Source organism: Pararge aegeria, chromosome 16 (genome assembly GCF_905163445.1).
Source record: "Pararge aegeria chromosome 16, ilParAegt1.1, whole genome shotgun sequence".
Lineage (NCBI taxonomy): Eukaryota > Metazoa > Arthropoda > Insecta > Lepidoptera > Nymphalidae > Pararge > Pararge aegeria.
This window is the reverse complement of record NC_053195.1, coordinates 8,031,660-8,051,538: the sequence shown is the minus strand read 5'-3', so window position 1 is coordinate 8,051,538 and position 19,879 is coordinate 8,031,660. Positions and strand designations below refer to the sequence as shown.

Genomic DNA, 19,879 nt, shown 5'->3' with positions numbered 1-19,879 from the left:
AAAGCATGTTGAGTGTTCCCGAGATGTATTACATCTCGGTATTACCTATGAAGGTAATTTATAAAATTCAGGCGTGGGCGTGAAAATAGTAATGCTGTTTAAACTTTTACATTCGTCATCGTTCATCAAATTAAGCGTGTAATATTTTGAAGACAGGATTTGAAGAGTGAATTCAATAGAAAACGAGGGAAATCCTCAAATTTTATAGCTATGAAGAGTTTGGTTGTTTAACTTGCAAAGTTACATATTACTACTTTGGCTTAGTAACTCGCTTACATGGTACTTTCTTGAACACGTTCGAGAACATGACACTACTTTGATTATAATTCTCACCTGAGACTGAGACCTTCATCGACTATACAGACTTTGTAAGTTGTTGGTATCAAGCTGTTGCTTTCTTTTACCAAACGTTATCAGAAATAATAATCACGTTTTTAAGTATAAAGTCTTTATTTTAAGGAAGATGCACAAATTGACTCCGAATACAAATCTAAAGTGCTCCCATCGTCTTTTGTATCTTATTACAAAAAAAAAAACTTATTATTTACTACAAATATCGTAACTATTTTTTAAAACTACTCAAACATTCATTCCCGTGTATAGAAAAATACCTATTTAAAAATGTTGCCAATTGGTTGGAAGCGATTTAAGTTCCTTAGAAATTTGGTAAATATTGTTGTTAAATATAATATTTATAATGAAACATATCGTGTGTTTGTTATTTAATTCTCTTTGTGTTCTTCGTTGTTGAGGAATATGAGACTTTCACTTGTTCTAGGTGTGTCCAGAAGAGACAAATTTTCAACCTCGCCTGTAAGAAATTAGTTAAGTTAGAAATAAGATATATAGTTAGCGTATATTTAGAAATAAGTTAAGTTAGAAATAAGATATACGTTGTTTATGTCTAATTATGTACTATATCATCATCATCAACAAACCAACGGATTGACACCCACTACTGGACATAGGTCTTTTGTAGGGCGTTCCAAATACCACGATTCTGTGCCGCTTGTATCCAGCGGCTCCCTGCGACTCGCTTGATGTAGTCTGTCCACCTGGTTGGGGGTCGACCAGCGCTGCGTTTACCGGTGCGGGGTTGCCTCTCCAACACCTTGGAACCCCAACGTCCATCGATTCTCCGAGCTATGTACCCCGCCCATTGCCACTTCAGCTTCGCGACTCGTTGTGCTATGTCGGTAACTTTAGTTCTTCTACGGATATACGAAGTGCTTTTATTCTCAGTTACTTATCCTCGATCAATAATTATACAGTAACCTACTGTTATCTGTCAAAAAATGTTTGCGAGAGACCCACGATTTGGGAACCTATTTTCGATCGTTTCACAAAACCAAATAATGTAGCCGCTTATATGCTCCGTGAGAAATTAGCAAAAAGTTAATTAAGGCTAAAATCGAATTTGCTCACAAAATCCTTAATTTTGAACATTATAGAGAGATTTATTTGTTTATTTTTTTGTATAAAAGTGTAACGGAACTTTATTGAATCTACTCAATAATATGATAATTTTTTCATCCGCGGTATTGTCAGCTAAGCGACGATATTATTTAATCTAATCCATAAAAGGGGCCAAATACTACCATAATAAATTTAAATACCATAAGAAATATTATTTTAAAATTACCATTTAATGTGACATACCCTCACACCCCTAAACTAAGGATTATAATTCCAAAACAGGAGCGTCAACAATCTTTAATTAATACTGTTTTAAGCTATGGTAGTAATCGCTGAGATAAAAGTAATGAGTCTGCACATCTGGTACATTATTTACCGAATTTCAGCAACAGAATCGAAAATTTAATTGGTAATTTTGTATAGTAATTGCCACTTTGGATTACTTTCAATAGCTGGTGTCCTTTGGGTTGAACGAACTTCACTAGGTCATCTAATAAGGTACGTTATAATCATATACATCAGGGTTGACCGCAGAGTATTGAAACAAAATGTGTAGCCCTGTAGGAGAGGGAAATGTTATGAATAGTAGACAAAACTCAGTTATTCCGTAACGGAGCCCTTGTACCACAGCATTCTTTGTTGAAAATTCTAAGTGTATAATTTTGATTGTTATTTATAATAATTAATGCAGGATTTTGGAATAAAAAAGTAGATTAATGCTTACAATACCTATTACGTACCCATTACCTATTATTATTTTACCACAATTGAGAAAATTCTAAATACAACAACAGCTGTTAAAAACTAAATAATTTTTTTCTGTTATTGAAAAATTCACTCTTAAAATATTACATCAGATTTTAGATTTTAATTTCTTAGTAACACTTACCGATTCTAACCGTAAAATTAACTGATTCGTTTTCATCGAGCATAGAGAAAATATTCTCAACCGGAATGTAAACATTTTGTGTGTGCTCCAAAAAGTCAGCATCCTTCTCACACTTGCATGGACGCCTGAAACAAAATTACAAAACTTAATTTTAGAGTAGGTACGGTTGTCTACATTTTTAACAGCAAAGTGGAGCCAGCTTCTTTTTACAGTAGTAGAAGAGCTTTTTGTAACAGAACTCGGCCGAGGAACCATGCATTTTTACGTTACGAATCATTATAAGCGTATCGTACCAACAAAAAAAAATCTTGTAGTGCAGTTTACTAGGCTGCGTTAAATTAGTAATTCATTTAAGGGTAATTGAATATCTTTTTATAACAAATTACCAGATGAAATCCTTGAGATGTCTGTCAATAAGTTCAAAGTTTACATATATAGGTATAGCGTAAGCTTATAGAAATCCTATTATAATATTAAAGATTTCATGTATGATAAAAAAGCTTGGGTATGAATTTATCTTAATTCATAGCTCAACATTAACTAAACTGTGAGATGGTGATAACAAAAAAAAACCTGGCTAAATTTGTTGTGGGCTCTTGTTAGACCAGGGCGCGTTTGAAACCCTCCTAGCTTTAGTTTAAAGTTAACGAATGCAGTTGTCACCATCACTAACACATTTTTGAATTTGAATTTGAAACAAATTATGGTGATTGGTTGTTATTAGAACCGGAAACAAAAATCGTATTAAGGGGTTATTTCATTGGCTCTGCATTGAATCAGTTTTATAGGTGGTCGTAATGATTCTAAATTTGATACTGGTAGTGTCTGATTTTATATTATCAGAATGATAACTAGACATACAAGGTTAAAGATGGAAATTAGTTAATGGGTTCATTTATGGCAACCTGTACGTAGTCAAGTGAAGATTAACAGCTAGTAACATCATATCTTATGTTCCAGACTATGTAAGTGAATATATCTAGTAGTTTCATGTTAAGTACTTTGGCAGCAAAATTTTGGCTCATAGCACGAGATAAAGTTAGTACCTATACTCTGAAAACTCAAGTAGACATTTTTTTGATATTGTTATGTCAACGATGAAAACATTTCATACATAAAAAAAAATACTTCTATGAATTCTCGTTTAGATATTCTTTTTTACAAAAAACGCTTAGAAGTATTCAAGGAAATTAATATCAAATTCCAACAAACTTTGCCAACGATAAGATAAGGTATCATTTACAAAAAGGAGATTCGAGTCATAAATTCCGTTGCTTCATATCTTTTGCAAAATCCGGAGTTAATTTTCGTTGTTTACTCGTTAAATCCCTTTCATTTACGTATAGTTTCCTTTGAAATAAGTTTCAAATGTAAAAGGGACTATGCTTTAGCCGTGATTGAAACGTGCAAACCAAAACAGTGCCGCAAAAATAGTAGTATATTGTGTATAAAACCACTCACTGTGGGTTTCGCATGGTCGTGAATATTTGAATATTTTACTGAACTGGCAACCAAAGTTACGTACTATTATATAGGTTTATTACAGTGTACCTGGTTGGCTTATATTGTGAATTTGTGCGCGTGTCCTGTCTTGAAAGGACCTAATCTTACCTATAGACAATCTTTTTGCACAATAAATTTGGTAAAAATATGTCCACTTCGTAGTAAAACTTCTCGGCTTGGTCGTCGTTCACTAGGACGGTCCACATCATCCTTCCTGAAATAATATAAATATAACTCATTAATGCATGAAGTTATAATATCATGAATATTGTTAATTGTTAACTCATTAAAGCATGAAGTTAGAATATAATGAATATTGTTAATAATATATCTGGGTGTATTGACATCCTTTTACCTAAGCAAACAAATATCATCATCTGCCTTAAACATATCAACATAGGAAAGAATATCGGCGAATTTTTTGACGTTAAAACATTAGTCCAGTCCGGTATATGTTTTATGAGCAATATAAAAATCAATGTATGCATTGAGTGCATTAAGAACCACCCTAAACAAGCATTTCTACAGCAAATGCAAGCAACATGATTTTTTTTATCGTAATAATTGACGGACCAAGCAGACCTGATGGAAAACCTATACACAGATCAATACATCACAAAGCATGCAAGGAGCACTTCCTGTTGCATGCCACCCTTTGTTCATCCATTACTAACTATGGTGTAACTTATATTTCTAGAGTGCTGAACTGAACACCAATGGATTATTGAATCCGTTAGTCAAGAAGCTAAAATAATCTATAGAAGATTAAAATATGTAATCTTACCTCCTCTCTTATCATAGATCTGATAAACATTGAAAATCCTATCAAAGCATTTTAGCAGGAAATAGTTAAGAACCGGTTCTGTCCTCTTTGCGTCCCATTTATCTTTGACAGTGATAAAGGGAAGTTCTGTCACTTTCTGTTTATGATCCGCGAAGCAATGGTCCATCCATTCACCGGCTCGACCCTTCCACGTGCACTCACCTACAACAAATACGTTTAATAAGGTCTTACCCAGAAAAATCTCAAGCTATATATCGAATAGCAAATGTACAATAGTTAGTATGATCATATCGTACCCGTTTTCTTATAATAAGACTTTCACGCTTACTACCGGAGTCGTTTACCAGTATCGAAACAATAAAATATTGTTTGTTCAAAGCCCAATTTTTTGATTTCACTTTACAATTGGCTTTGGTTAGCTAGCTGTAGGAGCGTAATATCAATTAGGTAATTTCAGGGTTCCATACTTAACAGGGAGCCCTTATAGTTTCACTAAGTCCATCCGTCCGTCTTCGGCTTAGCTCAAATACTCTTAGTACTAGAAAGCAGTAATTTTGCAAGTAGGTATTAATATAAATAATAACGCCAACAAAGTCGTAACATTAGGAAGGTAAAAATTGAGATGATTATTTTTTCTCGACTATGTCATGGTGTAAGCTGTCCAGAGGGTTCTACAAGTATTAAGGGTGTGAGAACACTATTTGTCGATTGAGGGTTCCCTTTGCGATAAAATATTAAGCTTTACAAAGTTTATTTTTTTCATCAACTGACGTTTTTTTACTTTCAATCTCAGGTAATATCTCGAGAACCTCATTTTAAGCTCATTTAGGTTTATTAATAAGAGCCTATGATTGCAAGCGTATTCAGCTTATACTGATAGTACTACAGAGTGCTACAAGTTGCTACGACAACAGGACGACATAAGCCGATGTTTCTATTAAGGCGAAGCGTAGGAGTAAGTCAAAAGCTTTGTTATATTTTCCATATCATTTCCAGATTACCAACTTTTGAGAGCATACAAATATATGAAAAAATTATATACAATTACATTCCAAATTCCTGCTTTATTTATTTATATTATATCATACTTTATAACCAAGGTTGACTATTTGAGATTGCTTAGAATTAAGTTGGACTTTTATATATTGTAGTTTTTCGCAACATTGTTTCAAAAAAACCTCTTACATCACAAGAAATATTTTACAACATAATCATCCGACTTCATTATTAATAAACCCTAACAGTACAGTTTTGCGTAGGGTTACAAATAAAACAAACATAAGTCACGAATTAATAACTTTCTTTCCTTGAAGTCGGTTAGTAAATATATATTATTATAGTACGTTGATGCAAATGGTATATCATGTGACTCATTACCTAATCAGTACTCTAAATAAAGCAATGTTCAATTCAGCTATTATTTATTATCAATACCACTACGATATACCTACCAAAGATAATAGTATTTATATAGATAGATTATCTATCGTTTACCTACCTATTGTTCAAATTCAAATTCAAAATTTCTTTATTCATGTAGGCCTATCACAGGCACTTATGAAGCGTTCATACATATATGTTCACATAATTGTAAGGGGATGGTGATAACTTCGTTCGCCAACTTAAACCTAAAGCTACGAGGGTTCCAAACGGCCCTGGTCTAAGAAGACCCCACAACAAACTTAGCCGGGTATTTTTTTTAAGACCCCACAACAAACTTAGCCGGGTATTTTTTTTTGTTATAACCATCTCACAGTTATAATTAATAATTACTAGTTGATACACCCCGTTCAGCAAAATTCGCAACTAAATATTATATCGTTGCTCAGTGGCGTATTAGAACATTTAATAATTGTGACTAAACCTAACCCTTAATTACTATTATTATTATTAAATTCTTTATTGCACACACAAAAACAAAATGCAAAGAGAAACACATTTACAAATAAGAAATATTAAAAAACTAGTTTAGGTGTGCAAAGGCGGTCTCTCCCAGAAAACCCTTGGCGAAAGAAGTTCTTATAAGGAAATTAGAGAGATTGGCCCTGTTAATTTTTTTGTTTCGTTACTTTCAATAAAGATAATAACAAAGTAATTCTAATTTTCTCCGCAAGTAAAAAAAACCTATTTACCATAAACTCTAGCCATAAAACAGTCGATAATCCGATATTGGCAACTTGGCCCGTGCTTCTCTAGCTGTGAAATGGTGGCGTGCTTCGGACATCCGACGTTGGTGCAAGGAAATAGCACTTTATTGGCAAGAGACTCCAGCACCATTGGTCGGATCAGTGCAAACTCTTTCTGGAACATCAAAAAAAAAGCTTGGTTAGTTCATTGCTAAGCGATTGTGAGGTCCCGGATAAGACCAATATAATTGATAGGCATTAAGTTTTTCTGCCAAGAAATTCTCAATACAATTACGGAGTTAGTAAATCGGCGTTTCTCGGTGAGCACGTCAAGCTATCAGTCCCGGTTAGTTTGACTTACAGGTGATAATAAACGGTGAAGGCGCTCAGTATTTCCGGAGTCATCTCTGCCATCTGCAGGCCGAGTCTATGCAAAAAGTTACAAAAATATGTATCTCTACTGTGGCCCTAACGACTAATAAGCGCAAAACATAATAAGTATTATTCTCTCATTCATAATATAACTAGCGATTGTCAGCAGCCTGTCTGCGGAGAACTCTCGCGGAGAATCACCGTCTCCAAAAAGCAGGAAAAAGCTAAAAAAAAATTATGGACATAATTTTTGGAACTATGCCACAACATGAACACTTCTTTTTTTTTAAAACCGAAAGCCGAAATACTGAATTAAGTGGCTCACTTTCATACTAACTGTTTTCCCTTGTTTAACCCCTTTTGGAGTAAGTAGTACGTAAGAAGAACCTTTCATAATGTACCTCATCGTTCAGCCGTTTGGGCTGTAAGTTGCCTGTCAGTCAGTCTGATCAAAGGAAAGATAGATCTTCTATATCTATATTAGTAGGGATTTTATTTGGGCTTTAAAATCAAAAGGTTAGGTAAATATTTATATTTAATTTAACTTATTTGTTATAATAAATATACTATTCTACGTTCTAAGTTGGCAATTACCAATTATTGCTGCTCTGTTATTGTTCTGGTTGTATATTTACCATCTTGTCAGTCTGTACACAAATATGTCAATAATAAATGAGAATTCCAAGATAACCGTGTTATTATTAAAAAGTCATCATTAATATATTGTTCCGCGGTAAATGTATCGTCGGGACGGTAAAATAATTTACTACCAATAATTGTTTTTGTTTTAAAACCAATTAATTTAATACACCGCAAAACAATCCAATCAATTATTATTTCATTATTTTGAATAGTTAACGGACCGATTTAGTTTCAACAAGTTTAGTCATAAAGTTTAATAATAGTTTAAATTTATACCAGACTTTCTTTTTTTATTTATTAAATCAGCAAATGCGAGCTACAGTCGCGTGCCAAGGGTTCCTTACCTTGGAATGAAAAGTATAAATAGTAATTTCATTAAATAATTATTTAACTGCTTTGAATACTACGAATAGCATGACTACGTTTGTTTATGAGGAGTTAACGATTAATTAAAAAAAACTGTACCTACTAAATAGTTTGTGACACGCTTTTAATTTTTCTCTTACAAAGTTGTGAACCCCTTTCAATACTATTAATTTCAGATGTTTTGCTCTGCAAGCAAAAACAATGCAGTTTATAAGTGCCTGTATTGAAATATCCAATTTAATTTCTTTCATTTAAGGCACGCGCTGTGTAGTGACTGCAGATCAGAATACACTTGTAACCACGCCTTCTCTTTCCGGGGGTGTCGTATGAGGCGATTAAGGGAATATGACCTAATAATTTAAATGACATTGTGAGATGGTGATAACAAAAAAACAAAAAACACCCGGCTAAGTTTGTTGTAGGCTTCTTCTCAGACCAGGACGCGTTTGGAACCCTCGTAGCTTTAGTTTTAAGTTTACGAATTTGGTTATCGCCATCATCTCACTACCTTGTAATTCTTATGTACGCATCAAAAGTGCCACCTATGGGCCTACTTGAATAAAGATATTTTTGACTTTGATTTTGACCCAGAACGGGCTACAACGTACTCTGTACTACCACAATATATTGAGATCAACAACCTATCTGCGGCGCGCTTTAATTATGGGCAAATCTTCCCGCTGGGTGGCCTTTATTCCAGGAGTGGACTCATAGACTATGGATGATATTATACACATTTTAGTGATAATAACCGGTTTCGATGGCTTGGCATGCTATCCAAGCCAGAGGGGTGGGTAACACCAGTTTTGTAACACCACTTATTTATTTCTAATGGTTAGTACATCGACCACTAGGTACCTAACCACTAGGTGTCTCGATGATGAGGCAGTCCTGTGTAGGTATAATGATGAATTTTTACTCACTTGGCATATATGACATTGGTAGCTCTTCTCGTAGCAAGGCCCACATATACTATGTCCATCCACGCACAGATATATTGGAGTTTTCATATATTTATTACATTTTGTGCAGGTCAGTTCCTTTATTAAGCTTTCGTAGTGATCAGTCTCAAGAAGTGTGCTAAGAACCACTGAAACAATAATAAAAAGTCATATTGTCATTTTAAAATATGTAGATGGAACTTTTCAATTTTAGTAAGTATTTATCTATATATAAAAAATGAACAACGGTTTGTTAGTCTCACTTTATCACGAGAACGAAATGACTGATTTGTCTAATTTAGGTCATGAAATGTTTGCTAAGCGAGGTTTAAGCGCCGAGAAAAATACTACTTTATATAATTCTTCTATACGTGTATTGATGGTCACTTAGCTCCTCCTTAACATCTGGGAAAATTTGGTGAAATTATAATATTATTCAATGGTGCCTGGTTTGCTTCAAAACACAATTAGTTCAGTGGCGCTGCTATAAACGAAGACGTCTGGGTTATCCGCTAGTTATTAATAGATAGATATGCTTTATTACACACAAATTAATTAAATATAACGCAAATATATTTTCATAATAATTTTTATACATATTGCTGATGCAGTCTCCTCCAAACAACTATCTGGAAAAGTTATTGCAAGGAAGTAAATTTATTGTTTTGTGATTTTGTAGGTCCTGGCAGACATTGTCCTGCCTTGAAAGTAATAAAAATGAAATGTTATCGCCACTTTTTATCTTATTGTGAATCTAAACTACACGTCTAACAATACAGATAAATTAAATAATAATACTACGACAATACACACATCACCATCTAATCACCAAGTAAGCGTAGTTTTTGTTATGGGTACTAAAACAAATTTTATGAATAATATACATAATTATATAAATAAGAGATTTGAATCCGTGACAATGCTTTAATTTAGTTATTTTTTACTAAAAACCATAAAAGTTGGTAGGTATCGGTTTACCATAATAAATATAATAAAAAAACTGTTCTAGAAAAGTGAAACAAATCGGAATATCTGATAGAGGTGCTGTATACCAGAGTAAATTTATTACTTAGAAAGTACTACTTAATTAGTGAAACTATTTAATCGGAAACTAAAAATTTCTCACGCACTTGTTCTTTATCACGTTGAATCGTTGGATATTTTTATGGGGCTATTCGGTCGAAGCCCTACTGTATACTAACACAATGCCATCATAGAAAGGCGGGAAAAAGGTACTTAGCAATGACACCGTTAGCTACAAGGTGAATATGTATACCTAATCATATTATCTATTCAAATGATAAGCATTTTATCCAATTAGAGAATTTATATAAAATACCTGCCTACATTTTATATTGACATATTAAATATAACTGTACTACAGAGAAAATTATCATTCATTCCGTGAATTCGCGAAATTTTCATGCAAAATTGTTTCGGAGCACAAATTTAATATTAACACGTATTTCAATTTTAAATTAAATTATACCGAATTTGTACTTGAATATAAATTTATAAAATACATTGGGTTAAATGTTATGTAAACTAACTAAATTTATTTTTATAGATAGACATGAATTATAGAGTTTAGAAGGTTCTTGAATAATATAATATTCTTGTTGTATGTCAGGTTGGAGGCTTAAGAGAATTTATACTACATAATATATAAAGTTTGCACAAACCACGACGCCAATGCGCTCGTGGTTTATGAATAAGGAGATTTCGTTGGGCGGACGTTTATGATTTAAGGCGTATTAAATTTATATTTAGCAACACTACGCTCAGATACTGTAATTATGTTAGCACAAACTAGTAACGAACTTATCCATAATCTAAACTAATATTATTAAATATTCTAAACTGCTTTGTTGTTCTATTCATTTATGTATGAATTGAGTAAACATCATCTTCATCAATCCATTACCGGCCCACTACGGGGCACGTTTGATGCTCTAAGAGCCAATATATACATATAATAATTATTCGCACACAGCTGACTTCGTTGAAATATATTGAAAGGAGTTGCATCGCTATCTTTACTATCGGTGCTACTGTATCAGTAATCTTTTGGTCAGGTAACTGATTTGTTCAAGAAGATTGATTAACCAAGAAAATTGCACTACAGTCGGGTTTTTTTTTAGATTTTTACTCATATGAAATTATCTGTTTGAATTAATAAAACTAAACCCGACAAACAAATAATCAACTGGACGCTGCAAACAGGTTTTTTTTAATGACTTTTTGCGTTTGGAAGTGATAACCGATTTGGCGCAGACGTAGTTGCGCGGGCTAGCTAGACTAGTTGCCTCCCTTTCGGGGTAACCGAGTTCGATCTCCAGCCCGCATCGCAAGTGTTAAAATATCACTTGCTTGTGGAACTTAACGGTGAAGGAAAAGATCGTGAGGAATGCCTGAGAGTTCTCCATAACGTTTTCAAAGGTGTCCACCAATCCGTACTGGGTGAGAGTGGTGGACTACGGCCTAAACCCATTTTAGTCTCAGAGGAGACCCGTATCGCTTAGTGGGCCGGAAATGAGTTGACCATGATAATGCTGAAGGGGAAGTCATGTCAGAGGCTAAGGAGTTACGAGGTAAAAAGATTTTTTTTTAAATAAAGAAGATACAAAATTCATTGCAAAATTATTTAGACCTACACAGTTGCGAGAATTTAAACTAGACACTGTATAGAGTCTACGCGTACCAATGCATCAAGTTGATTGTACGTGATGAATGGAACTTTTCCTGGGGCGGACATATTCTATTTTAGAATTGAATATTTTGCAACACAAGCAGAACTGAACGGTAAAAGAGTTTAATTCATTTTTGTTGAACCATCCATTCTAAATATATAAAAGACAAAACAGCTTAAGAATTAATTTTTAATGAAATAGTTTTATGAGAAAATGTGGGAGTGGTGATAACCTTGGTTGAAACCAAAATAAAATTTTGACACTGACTTTGAACCGTATAATCTAAGCGAATTACTCTTGACGTAGACACATTCATAGACTAGTCGATCTTATACATATTTAAAACTAAATATTTCATGTATCAACTCTGTCGCGATATTAGCTAAATTACATTTATGTCATATAAATTTGTGACGCCCGGGAACGTCAGGTGGCGTCACAAATTTACGTAAAAACGCCGTGTAGTTAGGTAAAAAGGAGTCACGAAAGAGCTTTGATGGCACAGTGGAAAATGTATTATACGTTGTTTTAATATGTTACTAGTAAGCTCACACGTATTATATAAGAAAATCAAAACATACAAACACTACATACGAATATTTTACACGGATGAATGCAATCTTAATAATTTATAGTAAGTAGTTAAGCAGTTTTAATGCATCAGTTAAATTTTTTATTTTAAACAGAGTAACCGATGTATTAGTATTTTTCTGTGAGTTTGCAAGAGTTCCCACGGAATAAAAATCCACTGTATATAACACCTTTAATAATTTTCCAATTAATGCTATTATTACTTGTTCATATGATAATATCTGGCTTTTAAAACATTACCATTAAATAAATCTTATTCAACTGTGAAATAACGTCTGTTTACAGTATACGTTTAAAGTTTGAAGGTTCTTCTTATGATCTCTACACTAAATGCAAAAAAAAAGCAATCGTAGCTACAGATCATTCAATTATGGCTCTTTTGCACGTCTTTTTCTAGTATTTTAATTCCTCTATTATTTTTCGTTTAATTACCTAATTAAACCAATTATTTAATACAAAATCGTGCTTTTATATGTTTGTGTGCGCAGAACTCAATTAGTAGTTCATGGAATAACTTGAAATTTGCCAACAACATTGCATTTTTATTTATAAATGTTTTCATTGTTGTCACGGGAAATGAAATTTCTAACTAACTCTTCCAATATTTTACATTAAACACAGCCAGGCGTAACGTGTTTCAACTAATTAGCATAAAGTATGCTTTTACGAGGTAGCATTATTTGATTTTAATAATAATAATAAATAATAGTGTACTAACATTTCCTACCAGCGATGGAGGACGTAGATGACATTTTTAAAACACTGCGCACTTACACCACATATAACACAGATTTGCACAGCACATTTAGATCGACAAGAGCTTGTGTTAGTCGATTACGATGTAATCGTTTAGCCATTTTCAGTGATAACAGACAGTTGTGTCTTGAAACGTGATTATGATTGTGTTCGTCTAGCTGCGAGTAGTTCGTCGTTGGCGACGGCACCGACCGGTCTATATTTGCTACAAGGTCAACAGTAAGGGCCGTGCGGCTGACCGATGCGCTAGGTTGGACTAACTCGGTTTTAGCTATTTAGTTTACAGTCCCACTTTTCTTTATTTCTGTTTTTTTTTTCACGAGAATTCTAACGATATCATTAAGATATCAACCTGTTACCGGCCCAAAACAGGACACGGGTCTCCTCTTATAGTAAGAAGTGCTTAGACCGTAGTCCACAATGCTGACCCAGTTATGGATTGGTCTTAGACATGCAGGTTTCCTCACGATGTTTTTCTTCATTTAGTTGCTAAAAAGTTAGAGTAACGTGTTAAGTAACTTACAAAAAACTCAATAATTTGGCATTATTTAAATATATATGTACCGTGGCGTGCACTTCATAGACGCACAGTAGCTATGCATACCCTAAAATGCTTGTATAACTCAGAGTAAGATTATCGCCATTTTATGCCATCTACCCGCTTTATGCCTACCCTAGTCGAAAACCTTGTGCACGCCACTATATATATATATATATAAGTAAAAGGTGACTGATTGACTGAATATCATCTGGCTGAAAAAACGTAGGTATTCGTAATAAAAGGTAAAATAGGGACTGGAAATAGCTAAATAAATGAAAAAAAAAGTAATTTATAATGAACCTAAGCTATATATAATTACTTACGTTCTGTCAGTACCTCCATCTATACCAAACAACTTATTTTAGTGGGCTTGAAATCTCGTACATACAGTATACGTTTAAAGGCGTAAATAAAAAAAACTGATTTTGGGGGGGCACATTATAATTTCAAAACAAAAACTCAAGTGCATCTAAGATTTGAAGAATAAAATTAAATGTTTTTAAATACCATTTTTTTTTATAAGTTTAAGATTTATATCTTAACCTGCGAAAAAAGAACTAACTAACATGCAATACATTGCACAGTAGAATCGCATTTAAAATTAAAACTTTATTTCTTTGTATGTGAATCCTAACTTATTCTTTGTTTTTAAAATGCCCCATTAACATATAAAAAGGACCGGACGGTTACCACGACCAATTATCACCTCATAAATATATCTCCTAACATTGGATTTAATGAGCTCGTCTAGAGCTCGTCACAACCGCCTTATAATCGTAGGTAGTCCTTATGATTCAATTTATAATTATGATAATAGGGTTAGAGAATTATAGTTACATGAATTATACCAAAATACAGCCACAGCGTAGTTTATATAAATGAATATATGGCATTATTCTGATATGAAAAAATATTTAGCGAAACATAACCAAAACCATATCTTGTAAATCTGCGCTTAGACATGATAATTTTTTACGAACGTGAATAAAATTCATAATTTTTACTTTATTCCACTAAATCAACAGCAATCTCACCTAGTAAAGTGATGATACAGTCTAAGATGGTAGGATGCTAACCTGTTAGGGGTATGGCAGTTATATATTTTAGCCTTTAATGGTTCCTCCGACGGTGGTGGCGGCACAGGTTTTTTTCTATTCTGACAAATGCCTGATGTATTTCCAACCATATCTTGGCATATATATCTATGCACAAAAAATGTTTCTGTGCACTAAAGTAGCTTGATGACTCTGATGTGTTTCAAACTTGAAAGTATTGTAAAATCGATTAAAAACCCGCAGTGTGTTTACGTCATAAGCTGATTTTAGTGTAATCACAAACTTATCACTTGTATCTGCAAACGTGAATCACTTTAACTTTATCACTTGATACGCCGCAAACAGATAACTGACTTTTTAAATATAAGATTTCCTTTATAGATAGAATAATAATTAGATATTATTCATAGAGGTGGTCGATGATATTGCAGTTTTATTGTAGCGGGTAATTCTGTAAGGGATATGTCAGTTATCTTAAACCAATTATTACCCTTCTCTAATCTGTTTCTAAGCAGCGTCGTAACGTAACAGTTAATAGCTTGGCGGCACGTTAAGGTGGTAAGTAGGCCCGGCTAAAGCTTCTCCAAAGAATATACTTTAAAAAACATCCAACGTTATAGATTGGTATACTTAGTGTAACAAGCAGTGGTCATCGCAAAAATAACAGAACCCAGCTAAAAGGCCGAATAATTTAACGTGTATATTGCTGGTAAGAACCAAAAATAACATGATGTCCTAAATTCTTTGATACTCTCTCTCTTGACTTCACTAAACTTTGATACTGAAATTACAAAGTTAGAAATGAGAGAGGCTTATTTTGTCGGCCACTTGGAAATTCCTTGTAAATATTTATATTGTTTACAAGTATCCTGTTTTGACAGCTTTTGAACTTACTTTCATCATAAAGTTTAATCATGAAAAAATTACCTTAATTTTAAAAGCTTTATTCTGTTAAATAATTTTAGTAAATAATAAATAAAGCAAGTCAATTTAACAGAAATTTAATTTTGAGTTTCATTTTAGGTATTATTACTTAATTAGAAGTGGTAATAGCCCAGTGGGTAAGTCAAAGTCAAAGTCAAAAATATCTTTATTCAAGTAGGCCCATAGGTGGCACTTTTGATGCGTACATAAGCATTACACGGTAGTGAGATGATGGCGATAACCACATCCGTAAACTTAAAACTAAAGCTACGAGGGTTCCAAACGCATGCTGGTCTAAGAAGAAGCCCACAACAAACTTAGCCGGGTGTTTTATGTCATTTAAAATTATTAGAAGAGCAACCTGGTTAGAGCAATCATTCACACCCAAGCTTTTTTATCGATTACGTAGTCCTTTATACTATAATAGGACTTTTCTATAAGCTTACGTTTAATACAAACTTTGAACTTTTTCGTGAAGAAAACTGCATGCCTGAGAGTTTTCCATGATGTTCAGGTAACTGACAAAGTCTTATTGGATAGAAGCAGGCGTTACTCATCTGTACACACCAAACAGATCCTCGGCAATGTACCCTGTACGCAAGTTTCGCTCCAAAACCGGAGAAACCTCAGATGTTGACTTTACAATGAATAATTGTTGTCTTAACAATTATTCGGATTGAAGAAATTATAAATTACACCATACAGATTCTCCTGCTGTTCGCGGAGTATAGCAAATTAAGCTTAATTTACATAATATATTATGGATTTCTGCACAGTAGCGCCTGCTTCTATCCAATCGACTTTGACTGTGAAGACTTTGTCAGTTACCTTACAGTAGCTGGAACCGCGGTTTGATAAACACTATATATACCCTATAAACCGACGTCCAATAATTCATGTATTCAGAATGTGATAATATTTCAGCATATTTGCAGTAGATTTAAGAATTATTAGTCGCATCAATTCTGCAATTATTAGGTAGATCTGCTTTTTTGACACCTGATGTGTTGGGTATCATCTCACTACTTCTTTCCGATAATAGTAACAAAGGTTTTCAATTAAAGTGCCGTCGGATCGTAGCAAATGTTTCTGTATTCCATGTAACATGCTCCGTTTTCCGAAAAAAAGGTATTTACGTTAGTTTTAATTATTGTTGATGGTTATAAGGTGGCACGTTGCAGGGCATGTCCCTTGTATTCTGTACGAAGTGTTGCTCAGTTTATAAGTTCTGGTTTTCCATTCACCAGCAGGGGAGCCATTTGCTCCGGTAATGATAATAAGAAGAAAAACATGTATTTTGTATTGTTTGTATAATGTGTCGGAGTGCTATATATTTTTCTATTAGAATATGTTTATTGTACAACTACTGCAAGTCGATTGTTCAGACGTGCGGGGCGGAAAATATCAGACTTTTTGCAAGTGACAAGCGCGCAATAGCCTCCAAGGCCGATATGTCCGATAGTATCTCGGGTAGTAGGTTAACACTTTTTTATTAAACTACTGTGAATATTATTCTGGGTTACATTTGTAAACTGAGTCTTTAATATACTCATAAGTTTATCTTTCAAAATGTTATATGGCTCCAAAACGGCAGTAGGTCTTCAGCACGGGCATTTGCGTTTGACAATGTTTACATTACTTCAAATAATAGGTGAAATTATGTTCGCCCACTCCTCAGACGTTTATTTAAATATATAGGAATACTATCTGCACTTAATATCATAGGATTGTATATTTTGCGCTTTCAATGCGATTGAAAAAACTTTACTTTTACGAGGTAGGCATAGACTATGGAACAGTACGCTGCGTCCCGTAATTTACGCAGGCGAAGCCTTCTTTCTTTTTAACAACTATACAACTTACTAAGTTATATATTTGTATGACAGAAAGTGAAAATTTTTTTTCGCCCACAAACAAAATATTCAATATATATAAACAACAACGCTTAGCAGATGTACAATTAGCGGCATTAACACTAAAGGTAAAATAGGTAAATTTCCAAGCACATGAAGCTGAATCCCGAACTGATGAAACGTTAACCACCGATGATGTTATCTTATATCTCATTGCTCTCTTTTTAAAACAGAATAACCAACTCGAATTAAAACTGTCCAGCTGTTACCGCCTCTTAAAAATTACAAGATAAACTGATGTCTATGATGAAAGTTAAAAATTTATGCGATTTTTTGAGTCTATTATATTCGTAACCCATTTATTAAGTGGTCGGCCTTGCAAGAAAAGTTACGTCATACCATTGGTGTGGGCGCATTTATCATTCTCGAGAGGACACTGCGCTAATGTGTGGTTGAGTGGCATACATCATGTCGCATCTTTTTCTTCGTCACTAAAAGGCATTCCCTTGTTATGACATATATTTTTTAGGTAGATATATAAGAATTTATGATGACTCAAATATTCTCATACGAATTCTCATATATTGTATCTACAGGGTTGTTAAAAAGTTATTCATTAAACATCAATAGGTTGTATTGGATAGAAGCAGGCGTTACTTTGCGGAAATCCATAATATATTATAAAAATTAAGCTTAACGTGCTATACTCCGCGAAAAGCAGGAGACTCTGTGATTGTTTCACAATTATTCACTGTAAAATCAACATCTCCTAAGGATTCTCCGGTTTCGGAGAAAAACGTGTGTAGAGGGTACATTGCCGAAGATCTGTTTGGGTGTGGAGTATAAGGATTGAAGAAATTATAAATTACACCACACAGATTCTCCTGCTTTTCGCGGAGTATAGAAAATTAAGCTTAATTTTAATAATATATCAATAGGTTGTAACAGCCCACTGCTGGACTCCCTTGTAACGGTTGGGTTTGTTCATGCTACGCAGACGGGGTGGTGGTCGCAATAGATGGTAGTATGCTATGCACAGAGGATGCATTCTCTCACAGTTGGCTCGCATGACACCCCCGGGAAGAGGAGGTGGTGGTGACAACTGTATTCTGTTCTGCCGTAAACATACAGCATAAAAGTAATTAGTTAAAGTTATTTTATGTTAACTCTGAATTCTGAAATTTTAATAAAACACTTTCTTAGTTAATTCTTATAAACAAGAAAGAACCGAACTATTCTTCGATTGAATGCAGGCTTGAACGCCCAGAACTAGAATATCCATTTTGGATTTCACTATAGTGCAAAAGTTTTATACGACTTTAATAAAATGCTAAAAAAAATAACAGGATACGAAATCACTGTAATTTTATTAATTTGTAATGATGTTAAGTTAAAAACGCATGGATACCACAATCTTATATCGCATTATAATAAATTATTTATCAAAAAAACCGAACCTAACCGAACGGGTGCACCGACTCAGGGTTACCCATCAACTACAACCGCATACACTCGCATCTAAGTACGCGGGTAAGTTGTGAATAATTTACCAAACTACCGCCAAAAAACCCACCAGTGAATCTGAACGCTACTACTACGAACCTCGTCCTGATGGACGAGGTTCGTAGTCGTAGCTGACCACATTCAGCTGACTGCCAACCGTACCCAATTCAGACGTCACCACAATAAAATATCCTAATAACGGAGTTAGAGCAATCAGATATGATGACTTATGGCTCCGAAACGTAGACATTCAGATTCGTCCACGTTTTGGAGCCATTAGTCTTCATAGGAAGACGCCAAGGCCTCATAGAAAGTGTTAGTGACTTAGCAGGTATTGGAGAATTTCTGCGTGCTAAATTCATAAACTATAAACTCCAGAACAAGTGCTATTGTCATAGATGTACGATTTCTAAGCTAATGTGATACGGGATCATCAGGTTCTAGATTCTCACACTGGAAAGTGCAGTATGGAGTTCGTTACATCGAAGTTAATAGACTACAGCAAACAGTAGATAAACTTCTTCTGGCGACTTACCAATTAAATGATTTAAACTTAATCTTAGACAACATTGAAAATCCTTACAGAATGTTGAATTTAATCCAGTTGTTGGATCTCAACAAGAAAATCTCAATGAAAACAAACTTGTACTGGTAATTTAAATAATATATCAAAGGACCAAATAAAGTGCGAGTAAATATTTGCGTCCACCAGATTTGTTACTTAAACAGTTTTTCGCTTAATAATAGTGAGCCTTACTCGGTAATATATTTAAACGTGGAACTCACTCGCAACACGTAATTGCATAACGTCACTGTGATATAACAGAGTTTCCGAAAATTTTGAATATTAATTATTCACATAGTTCACCTTGAATTCTTGCAACATTGACTAGGGAGATAGCCAGGTGTTCGATTCAATTAAATTCA

General features: G+C 34.0%; 1 protein-coding gene across 1 annotated transcript; it reads right to left on the bottom strand.

Annotated features, from left to right (window-relative positions):
• Positions 1-453: 453 nt before the first annotated feature.
• LOC120630372 (E3 ubiquitin-protein ligase sina-like) lies at positions 454-13,256 on the bottom strand. The gene is made up of 7 exons (XM_039899585.1): positions 13,039-13,256; positions 9,022-9,188; positions 6,725-6,893; positions 4,593-4,793; positions 3,917-4,022; positions 2,306-2,430; positions 454-811 (listed from the first exon to the last, which is right to left on the bottom strand). Exons 1-7 carry the CDS (start codon positions 13,070-13,072, stop codon positions 723-725), a joined length of 891 nt encoding a protein of 296 aa, XP_039755519.1. The 5' UTR covers positions 13,073-13,256; the 3' UTR covers positions 454-722.
• Between the last annotated feature and the right edge of the window lie 6,623 nt (positions 13,257-19,879).